Source organism: Leuciscus leuciscus, assembly GCF_965113295.1.
Source record: "Leuciscus leuciscus genome assembly, chromosome: 22".
Taxonomy (NCBI): Eukaryota; Metazoa; Chordata; class Actinopteri; order Cypriniformes; family Leuciscidae; genus Leuciscus; species Leuciscus leuciscus.
In genome coordinates this window covers 8,361,209-8,373,613 of record NC_138746.1, presented here as the reverse complement: position 1 = coordinate 8,373,613, position 12,405 = coordinate 8,361,209, and the positions used below count along the sequence as shown (strand labels likewise).

The following is a 12,405-nucleotide window of genomic DNA, read 5'->3' as shown; positions in this document are numbered from 1 at the left end:
TCATTTATTTTTGGATAGGCCAAACAATTTCACTATGTTGCACATTGAAGTTTCAAATGCATAAAGAATATGTTTACTAGCCTATATTCACAATTTTACAATAGGTCACCAAAATCTGAATCACAACACCTGACAAGTCAAACAAGAATAACCAAATTCAAAGTTCATTGCTCATTCACAGAGAGAAAAAATTAGAGTAATGTTCGATTCTGCTTTATTTCCATACATTTAAGGCAAATTTACAGCACAATCAAATGCATTCTGTCAAAAAAACAAAACATTTCTCCAATGAGTGAGCCAATCCTTGGTTGAAACAAAGGCACATAAGGGTTTTATTTTTCATTTGCAGCATGCCACTTAACGCTGATTTGTGAATGTTTGTTGAATGTAGACAGCAGATTTGCAGTATTACGCTTTGAGCAAACAGGCTAGATAATACATGGAAGAACACGAGTCTATGCAAAAGGTAACACATAAAAGTAACACTTTGGACCTTTTTTAATGGAACAGTCCAAAATGACAATTCTTTCATTTGTATTCTCCCTCATGGTGACCTATTTTTTCCTGTGAAACATAACATGAGAATGTTTGCCTTTTTTTTTTTTTGCTTGTTACTTCAAAAATCCAGTTCATGTCTGTTAAGCTCCAAAAAGCACAAAAATGTGTTCTGTAGTACGACTTATGTGCCATATATTACAAGTCTTCTGAAGCCTTATGATACAGGACGAACCAACTGAAATAGAAGTCATTATTCACAGAAAACCTTCCCTTATTCTGCATCACGCAAATCCCATTTGATGGCACTGATGGAATGATGCATCATCATGGCTTTTTGAATGCTGATGCGAATGAGATTTCAGAGCTTCAAAGGGGAAGATTAACAGTGAAATAACTTAAAATTAACCTGTTCTTTACACATAGCAATTGTATGGCTTCAAAAGACTTGAAATACACCACACGAGTCTTATGAGCTACTTGGTTGTCACTACTTTGAATTGTCATGTGTGGAATAGAGCTGCCTAATGATTTCTTCTTTTGACTTCCACAGGGAAAATAACAGCATGAGTATAATGATTTTTTATCTTAGGATGAACTATTCTTTTAAGCGATATCAGAGGTACATCAGATAATGGTTTAAACAACAAATTAAACCAAATGACGGGGTTAACCCGGTCTCCTTTTCAAGATAATGGAATGGCTACATGAAGGAAATGATCTAAACAAGTAACTGAAATGGTAAAACTTTTTCTCATATCTGGTTGATCAACGCAGTCTTGAACACAGAGGGAAAATATGTGACGAGACAGATCTGAAATTCCTGAGCGTAAAGAAATAGTAAACTGAAATGACATTGGACGGCACTAGCAACTTCAGATGTTGATAAGCATAAATATGGCTCTTATCTTGACAAATGAAATGACAAAACTCCCTTGATAATGATTAAGGAACCATATGATTTTTTTTTTTTTCATGCTGGTAGTATGAAAACATTTGACCAATGTAAACCAAGCCTCATCTGTTGTTGTTTTTCTCTCAAAACAAACAAAAACAATTATGATCTTGCAGTCCGGCTGCATGTCATTTTGTCTGCAAACAGCTCACATGGAACTACTGTACATCTGTGAACACATAAACTAGTCATTCTTCACCTTAAAGGGCATCTTCTTTCACAACTAGACGTTTCCTTGTAACAAACCTTGACAATTCCACAGTGACAGAGAAAGAGAACCTTATGAACACACCGAGCTCAAGACAAACTAGAGCTGTTCTCAATTGTATTTGGTCACAATGTACAGCAATACTCATTGCTTCTAACATGACTTCTAGAACTTAACTTGATAAGCTTATGCGCCGGTTTTGCGAGAGGTTTTTGCTGATCTCGTTCAGCTTAGCTGTTTATACTGTCAGCATAAACTTTTGCTGCATATGAAAAAATACATGCCCCATATATACAAGGCAGTTTTCAGATGCTATGTTTGGCTATCGACATACAGGTCTAATAAATATCTGTATTTGGTTTTCAGTATTAAGGCACGCTGGTAATGACAATCTCCTGAACAAGACGTTTCAGCATTTGGTGATTAAGGCAAAAGATATGCAACAGCAGAGATATGCAACAATAAAATATATGATTTAACCATCTCTGCCTTTGAAAACAACTAAAGGCACAGAAAACATCAGCATTTTTGGATTTATTGTCTTGCAATGTCTGGAATTGGCACAATAACTTTTGTTTTGAGGCACCATGTTAAAATGCCTGCAAAAGGCTTCGGTTTAGTTTACTACAGAACTGATGTAGCGTTCCTCTGGCTTCACCAATGGATGCAGACATTTTAGCCAACTAGCAGTCTGTAGTTCCACAGATACTTAAAAATCCCAAAGAGATCTAACGGAAACTCCAACACATCCAGGCAATGAGCTTTGTTTTTCCCAGCATGGAAGCTGATGGATTCAAAAAGGTCCCCAGAGAGTGAAGAAGTCTCTCAATGTGCAAAATTTGAGCTGGATTCTTTGGCAAAGGTAAGCCGATTGTACGCGCCATGTCCAGTTTTCTGTTCCTTTCCCTCTGCTGTTGTAGTGTTTTTTTATTTCTAGCATAGAAAGAGAGAGAGAGAGAGAGAGAGAGAGAGAGAGAGGAGGACACTGAAGCTACAGTATAGAAAGGTTCTCAGGCTGGTGCTGACTGGCTCCACCAAGAGACTCCATTTTGTGGTCTCGGCTTGCAGACTGTAGCGATTTCCCTCGGGCCAGCACCATCATCGTGTCACTAGATATCCCAGCGAATTCAAAAGCGAATGTCCCGTAGAACAGCATAATGATGACACAGAAGACCCACTCGAAAATGGCTGATGCATGTTGCAGGACAAAACTTTCCTGGACAAAAAACACCCCGCCTGAGGAAAGTTTCATCAAGGAATCATAAGTGAACACTGTAAACTCATGCTCAGGCCTGTCTGCATTACAGGAAGAACATGCATGAACTCAATGACTGAGAAAGAAAAGTAGAGCAAAACCTAAAAGCTGAACACTATGGGATATTCAAACATTCTAGGAATATGTGAGATCTGAGAATATTGTGACAATAATCCTGACCAATGAAAAAAATAACAGATACAGATTAAAGCTGTTAAAATTAAAGCATCTCAAGTATGGGAACACTGTTAAATTATTTAATTACATTGCAGATTAGCAATGTTTGCATTTTTTGTGCATTTTAACGAAGTTAAAACGAATCGGACCGATTTTTTTCTCTCCAAAATTCCTATAGATATTTCAATATTATCTTTATTGTAAATTTGTGTAGTGGAAATGGTAACACTTTACAATAAGGTTTCATTAGTTAACATTAGTAAACTACATTGAACTAATAATGAACAATACTTCTAGAGAATTTATTAATCTTAGCTAATGTTAATCTCAACATTTACTAATGCATTACAAATCAAATGTTGTATTTGTTAACTATATTTATTGCACAGTGAACTAACATGAACGTTTTTATTAGATTGCAATCTGCAAGCAATCACATCATTACCACATGGCACAAGCTGATTGGCCTCTGCTGATCCAGTAACCAATGAGATTGCTTGCTCAAAATTTTCACTGTAAGCTAGTCCTACTATCAGAGTTTCTCTGAAACCCTCCACCTCCCCCAGCTCCACCTGCCTAGATCTGCTACGGGATTTATATATGTTTATGCAGCAGCATTTCTTACGTGCTCACAGCAGTGTGTCTGTGTATCTATTAGCAGTAGCATGTCCATACTTGCACAGCAGGAGCAGTAGCGTAGCACGTCAAGACCAAATACATTAATATCGCAATATTTAATAATATGCTAAAACGATTCTGAGAGTTGTCAGGATTGAACATTAACAAAGGTTAATAAACACTGGAAAAATATATTGCTCATTGTTAATTCATGTAAGTTAAAGGTGCAGTGTGTGATTTTTAGCGGCATCTAGTGGTGAGGTTGCGAATTGCAACCAACAAAAGTTACGGTGGCCAACAGTTACGGTGTATCGTCGTCTGAGACAGCACAGAGTAGCCAGTTAAGCACTGAGGTTTCTTTACAAAGATAAATTGAGAAATGATGTTTACTTTATTATTCAGTAAAACAATATGTTATTGCGAATATTATTGTTACTTGTTCATCGTCTCAGTATTTTAATTTCAATGTAAAAGGACATTCATTAAGTAAGGTCTTTATACACCTCTGAAAACATAGTTATGCATATGATCTTGCATTTCTGTCAACAGATCCTCCTAAATATTACACAATGCACCTTTAATGCATTAACTAATTTTAATAAATGAGTCGTGTTACCATGAAAATCTAATATTGTGACAGCCCTAATCCAAATATATAATATAAAAACAATATGGATGAGTGATACTGTAAAGGATACTAAGCACCAGGGCTACAAAAGCCAGAAGGGTCATAAAGAGGCGCAAATGACCCATATTATATTCTCCCTGAGTCTTTGCCAGGCGATAGGTCAGTGCAGACTGCAGACACACAAACAGCATACTGGTGGGGAAGGCCACTCCTGCTCCAACATAGTGAAGAACCTTGGCGTTATCCACCTGTGAGAAACACAACGACAGGAAACAACAGTGAGTACTGATTCACCAATCAAAACTACAGATGTCACATGCTGGGGAAGTAGTTTAGTGTGTGTGTGTGTGTGTGTGTGTGGGAGGGAGGAGATCCATGGTACCCATTAAGGGAAAAAAAGTTCTGCATTTTTTTCTTTATTTGAAATGGAAAAACCACAAACGAACTTTATGGAGTGTATTTTCCCTATCTAAAAATAGCCACATCTCTAGGAAATTTCTCCTCATTTTAATTTTTCCCAGCTGTGGAAAGATCATATTTACAGAGCCCTAACTGTCCAGTACAAATCAGTTTAGGAAGGACTAATTAAAACCACACAAAATTGCACATATTGCAACACAGACTCATGTCGACATATTTTAAAACATAACCTGTAATCAGTGTTACTCGGTTTTCACATGCATAAATAAGTACATTCAACACATTTTTGTACTTGAAACAATGAAGGCTGGATTAAAAAATATCAAAGGAAATATTTCAGTACATTAAGTAAGTGGATCTGGTCAGTTACAAAATCACATTCCCAAAAAGGTCATGTAACATATTTTGGGAAATTCTGTTTATGCAGTATTTCCACTTATAGCTGCAAGTTTGCTGTGCTCGCCATACATGACTGTGGTGTGCTATTATGGTCTGAGTGCTCACAATGCCACATCACATACAACTCCTGAGCCAGATTCTCACCGCCAGCAGAGGGCAGCAGCGCACCCACAACAATCAAACCCATTAACTCTGTAAGTTATTACTCATTTATTAACCCATAAAGGTCTGTAATACCTGGAGAATGGCAGTCCATAATATCACACTATTATAGTACTACAATAGTAGTAATGTATAATGTTTTTTTTTAAAGAAGTCTCTTATGCTCACTAAGGCTGCATTTATTTGGTCAAAAATACAGTGAAAACATTAATATTGAGAAATATCATTACAATTGAAAATAGCTGTTTTAATATATTTTAAAATGTAATTTATTCCTGTGATGGCAAAACTGAATTTTCAGGATCATTACTCCAGTCTTCATGTGACATCCAGTCCATCACATGATCCTTTAGAAATCATTCTAATATTCTGATTTATTATGAGTGTTGGAAAAAGTTCTGCTGCCTAATATATTTGATGAATAAAAGGTTGAAAATAACTGCATTTATTCTAAATAAATGTTTTTTTAATAATAATATAAATCTTCTTTACTATCACTTTTTATCAATTTAACACATCCTTGCTGAATAAAAGTATTGATTTATTTAAAAAAAAGAAAAACAATTATTGACCCCAAATTACTGACCAGTAGTGTATATTGTTGTTACAAAAGATTTCTATTTTTAAAACTTTTTATTCATCAAAGTATCCTAAAAAAGTATCACATGGTATGAAAAAATATTAAGCCAACTTTGATAATGAATCATTATATTATAATGATTTCTAAAGGATCATGTGATAGACTGGAGTAATGAGCCTGAAAATTCAGCTTTGCATCACAGAAATAAATGATCACTTAAAGTATAATAAATTGAAAACCAATTATTTTAAATTGTAATAATATATCACACTATTACATTTTTTTCCTGTATTTTTGATCAAATAAATGCAGGCTTGATGCAAGCAGAAGAAACTTCTTTCAAAAACATTAAAAATAGTAATGTTAGAGAGAGGGACAACAGACAGATAGACAGACAGATAGACGGATAGATGGATAGATGGACAGATAGAAAATATCACTGTCCCTAGATCTATCCCTTTCAACTTCCTTATAACTTCAGGTTATTTATACTTTTTTCTGTCTTTTTTTTTGACACACAAACAAAAGAAAAGTATCTAGTGTTGCAGGAGGAACTTTGGAAACCATAAATCAACTCCAGGCTTTGTCAGCGAACTACTGATTATCTCAGCAAATGATATCCTGTGTGTTTCCCTAAGGCAAAGACTTCCCCTCCACTTCTGTCCAAATACTGAGCTGCAGTTCCCTGTGCATTAGTCGCACTGTCATTAGGACAAGGTTCTCAGCTCTGTAATGTGCAAGGTTTGTTATGGGCATCTCAGGCTTAAGGACAGGGATCAAAGCCGCCATAAGCTTCCCAGTCATGTGGGAAAAAAGCAGAGTGGATGAGACTGTGATCATGTGACCTGTCTATGGAAATACACTTGATGTATTATTCTGCACAGACAAAATTCTGGCCACTCATTTCACCTTCAAGTGTACACCTGAGTTTACAAAGAAGTTAATAACTTCAATAGTCCAAATAAGAAATCCAGGCAAACACATGGGGCCTCCTTTATAAAACACATGTATGATCGGGTTTAATCTTAAATACCATGGATTTTATCCTATGTCAAAAGAGAGAAACAAATCAGGATTTATAAACTCAGAAACTGACGTGAAAATGTTCTTATGCGTACAACAACTGAAGAGCATGCATGCAAACTTTTTGGTGCTCAACTGCTCATATACCAGTAATTCAATTAATTCAACATTGTTTATAAATGTTTAATAACTATTGTTTAATAGTTAGTCGTTTATATTAATGATTTCCAAAAAAGGGCAGCGGCTACTTGCACTAAGTGCAAATAGCGATAGTGTAAATAGCCACCAAAAAAATATTTCGTGCTAGACAGCTTCAACAACATTATGCAGTGTCTATTTTTAGGCTGTCACTAGATAAAAACTTTTTAACCAAAAAAAGTGTTAAACAAGAGAACTTGTGTATGCTAAATTCCTTGATAAGTATGTAATTAATCGCATACTTATCATGGAATTCAGCATACATCAATTATCTTGTTTAACACTTTTTTTTTAGCGCCAAAATAGACACTGCATAATAAAAGTATACGCCTACACCAACACATTGAAAACGGCAATGCCTACCACACCAGCTTATAGAAGCTATAATACAACCTTTTACAAAGATTTTGTTTTGGGGGTTTACTAGAATAGGTCTTAAAGGAACACTTCGACTTTTTGGGACTTTAGCTTATTCACCCTATCCCCCCGAGATAGTTAAGTCCATACATATCTTTTTCATCTCCGTGCGTGCTGTAAGTCTGTCTGACGCACCCACCGCTAGCCTAGCTTAGCACAAAGACTGGATGTAAATGGCTACAGCTAGCATACTAATCCCAATAAGTGACAAAATAACACCAACATTTTCCTATTTACATGTTGTAAATTGTATAGTCACAGTGTGTACAAATAACAAGGTCATATGAGACACAGCCATTTTTTAAACGTTTAAATACTGGGAACTATTTTCTCAGAAGGCGAAGCACTGCTACTTGGGCGGAGTGATTAGCGCAGCACCCGAGAAGCGCCGTGGTGAGGAGCAGAGAGTTCGCTCAGAGTTGGAGTAAGAGTCAGCAATTACTAGATAGTAAATGCAAAGTTTACAATCATGGGTGTTCGCTGTATTGTAAAGAGCTGCGACAATAAACAGGGGAGACCAGGTAATACCATGATGTTTCATAGAATTCCAACCAAAAACGTCCAAACACACCTGTAGACATCATCAAGGACTATCGCGTTTGCTCAGAACATTTCACTGAGGACGACTATTTTGAAAAAATGGAATTTGCCACACGGACCATGAAACGTGTGCTGAAGGATACGGCCATCCCATCGATAGTAAAGACAGGACAAAGTGGATCACCTGCGGCTGCGGTAAGTGTTCCCTTATGTTTTTAGATGACTAGCCTACTGTTACAGTGCCATTAGCTAGATGTAATGTAACCTTAGTGACACTATTACATGAATAGGGTGCTCACTACTATTACAGTTGTTCCCGGGCTCCATAACGCACTCTATCGCCCCAGTAACAAATAAGTGGCGCTAAAGGCAACTTTCAGGACTGTAGCCTTCAACTTGCTAATGAATTGGAGGGGGGAGGGGCAGTTTTCATTTTTGAGAAACAGTGACCTTGTTTGTGAAATAGTAGGCTACTCCCGTTCTGATTCTCCCCTCGACCTCAGTCTGTTCGGCATCTTGTCTATCAGCTTCCAAAGTTTGTAACTCCTCGTCTGTTATTCTGGCTCAAAACGATATGGTTCTGGATCTTGGTTTGATACCAAATAAAAATCCTCTGACAATTCCTCAAAGTCAGCCATGATCACGAATCACGTTCGCTACTAGCTAGTAAGTCACGTTGGTTTTGTTGACGGAACGGCGCTTCTCGGGTGCTGCGCTAATCACTCCGCCCAAGTAGCAGTGCTTCGCCTTCTGAGAAAATAGTTCCCAGTATTTAAACGTTTTAAAAATGGCTGTGTCTCATATGACCTTGTTATTTGTACACACTGTGACTATACAAATCAGAACATGTAAATAGGAAAATGTTGGCATTATTTTGTCACTTATTGGGATTAGTATGCTAGCTGTAGCCATTTACATCCAGTCTTTGTGCTAAGCTAGGCTAGCGGTGGGTGCGTCAAACAGACTTACAGCACGCATGGAGATGAAAAAGATATGTATGGACTTATCTAACTCTGGGGGATACGGTGAATAAGCTAAAGTCCCAAAAAGTCGAAGTGTTCCTTTAACACTTGAAGATTAAAAAAAACATTACTTTTCAAATATTTTATTTTGTTGCAGCACCTCTCTTCCCAGTCTGTCAGTAACGCTCTGTTTAGTTTCTGTCTCAATGAAGCCCCTCCTTCCGAAAAGCGCAATGTGCTCTGATTGATCGGCTGGATCATGTGTTGTGATTGGTCAACCGCTTCGAGCGTGTTTCAGAAATATCACACCCCTTACCATAACTGCAAGTTTCACACTTATAACGCAAGTCAACCTCCCCCTTTGTAACTTTGCAGACCTTTTTCATGCTCAAACAGCAACATTACACTAAAGAAAGTTAAAAAAAATGTGAAAAAGCATAACCAGTCCTCTTTAAGATGCTGTGAGAAGTTAAAGTAGTTCAACTTTGAAATTTGTGTTCTGCTTTGCTTTGTCTAGCTGTTATTCAATAGAAACATGTCCTTTGTGAAAAGCTCCACCCATTCTGTGTTCTCGGTATGGTTTGGTGAGGAATGTTGCCTGTAGTAGCAGTAATAATAGACTTCACAAAAGCATAGACGCGATACTTTAAACTTGATTTGTTCTGACAATGCCAAAAAAAGAATTTTGTGTCGGGGGGCATGATTAAATTAATAAATGTATCACTTTTTTTAATTAATTTTTTTATAAATCACACTAAATTACTGTGGTAATTTGAGAGGTCTAATAATAAGCAATGGAATCTGAAATAGGTATTTTATTCATCATGCGTATATTTTCCTTCAGGGGCCACTTTCTCTTCTCTGGGAATGCAGAAGAAAAGATCTTTACAGGCTGGTAGAAGGAATCTACAGTTTGCTTTGGCAGCCTGTAGCTGTCAGACCATCAGGACCAAGAGCAAGCAAGAAACTATGCACAGAACACACACAACGACACACACTTAAACAGTCTAACACAGGAGGAGCACCATGCTTCATTTATCCAGGATGATTCATCCAGTCAAATTCGAAGCAAGAAAGTTTGGCTGTAGCTAAACGTTTACAGAGGACCAGCAAGAACACATATGCTCACATGCACACATGCTTACAGGAACTCTAGTAGTTCTCAGGAACTCTTGCTTAAGCATTATTCAGATGAGATAGGGATTATAAAAAATTAGTATGTGGTCTGAAATAACACTTGGATACGTTATAAATATATTCCATGTGTAAATAAGGATAGGACAAAGTCGCAATGTTTTTCTATATTGCGACATACATCAGAGTCAAACGGATTATTGAAAAATTTGAAGAAATTTGATTTTGGTTCTATTGTTTGTAGTTTTGATGAAGGCCGATCTGAATGCAACTGTAAGAAAGCAGTGGGGTTTAAGCAGACAAAAAATTGGTGAAGTCAGGCATATGCCACCAGAGAGAAGTCTGCATAATTGAACAAATTACATTTGTATATGGATAAATTGTTCACATTATGGTCAATGAGATGTTTAAAAAATAAATAAAAATAAACGAATTTCCATTTGATGCCAGCTTTAAGGTGAAGATCATACCTGATGCTGCTACCACAAAGGTTGTTTTGAGAAAATGTCGGAATCTGACTCTTCTTATTGATTTTATTCTCTTTTTCTGATTGATACCCTGCTAAAAAAAATCCATCATAAACCAGTCATGATGTTCTCAAGCAAAACTGAGATGCGCTGGTGTAACTGGTCCACCATAACTCCCGATTCCAATGCTGGGGAACCAGCATTCAAAACATACTATACGCTGTTGCATGAAGCCAGTTTCAGTTCTTACCCTGGTTACTTTGAGATTCGTTTGAGCAAATTTCCGGCTCAATATGGTGGATTGGTTTTTAGCTGTGTTCATTGCCAAAACTGGAGCAAAACTGTGAGCAAAGTGACAGATATCTGATGCAATAAAGCCTGGCCATATGCTATATATGTGCTATATATATGCATATATATGCTAATATATACATATAAATAAAATCTTATATATGCAAATCTTTTAAACTGATTAAGGTTACATTGATATTTTCTTTCAGCTACCTTCTCAAAATTTTGCTCCAGCAGCAGTGTTTATTACTGCCTTGTAAATGCATTTAAATTGATGACATTTTTCTTAACTATCTCTAAATATTCAATAGAGAAGTGAATTGCACTGGTTCTCTCACAAGAAGTGAAACTGACGCCCTCATGTTCCATGTTTCCAGCACGTGTCACACTTTAATGACAAACTCAGGATCAAACCCTGAGTTGACAGAGAACGTTTATACCGAGCGCCGTGAGCCCGCTGAACCTGATTTAAATGAGTTTGGAATTGTATGGTTTTGTCAACTCTAAACCTACACTGAAACTAGGAGTTTGTTCAACCAGCTTTATGCAACAGGCCTCAGCCATGCTATATTTTTCAGGAGGATAGGCTGCCAAAAGTACCACCAACAATTACTTTACCCAGAAAGTTGACAACTGTACCAGGCAGAGCAACAAGACATTTAGTTTTAGTTGCATAATTCTACAAAAATCTAAATAAATTGGGGGAAGTGATGTGGAGAAATAACATACCGCAAATCACAGACAGTCCTGTTCAAACGGAACTTAATTTCTCAGAAAACTCCTAAAAACTGTAGCTAATTTGCCATGTCATTTTTTACCATGCTTATGTGAGAAAAACATTCGATTTGGACAAGATTAAAATGAAAAAGTACATCTGTGAAAAACTAAGGAATACTAAATTCATCTGAATAGGGCTTGAGTTATTAAGAAATACAATGCACCTAAGTATAGCTCTTTCAGCAAGCTCAGACAGGTTTGCAGGAACAGAGTGATCAGACACCTCTACCTATCAAAACAGGACACACTCCAAAAAGCTTTGTTCTTTGCAATCTAGTTCTGTGGAAACACACCATATCATTCCGAAACCAAACTTAAACTCCAAAACCATCAGGACTTTCAAGTTCTATCAAATCTGGGAAACTGAAAAAGCACAGCCAGAGTTACATAACGTGACTTCCCTTTTTTCTGATGGTAATAATGAGAGTCTGCTGGCGCTCTTGTTATCCTACACCGCAGCGGTGGACAGCGCCAGAAGGGCAGGCAGGCCTGCTGATGAGGCGCAGATGTGGCGTTCAGGCCACGTGCTCATTCCCGCCTCTCCTGCCTGTCAGATCATGGTAACTCTGGACTCCGTACACACAGCACATGGTGCACCGTGACTCACTCACCCACATTTCCAGTAAGCTTCCTTCCATTTCATAGAAAACAGGAAGGATGGAGCAATCCCTTTTTCTTTCTAAACGAATGTGCCTATTT

General features: G+C 37.2%; 1 protein-coding gene across 1 annotated transcript in view; it reads right to left on the bottom strand.

Moving 5' to 3' along the window:
* Window positions 1-197: 197 nt before the first annotated feature.
* The window catches only part of LOC309487156 (transmembrane protein 150A), a 33,457-nt gene continuing 21,249 nt past the window's right edge, over window positions 198-12,405 (bottom strand). Inside the window, exons 7-8 of the mRNA XM_082154698.1 lie at window positions 4,407-4,584; window positions 198-2,894 (exon numbers count right to left, since the gene is read on the bottom strand). Coding sequence (XP_082010824.1) covers window positions 2,650-2,894; window positions 4,407-4,584 — 423 coding nt within the window. The 3' untranslated portion in view covers window positions 198-2,649. The remainder of the gene's footprint in view (window positions 2,895-4,406; window positions 4,585-12,405) is intronic.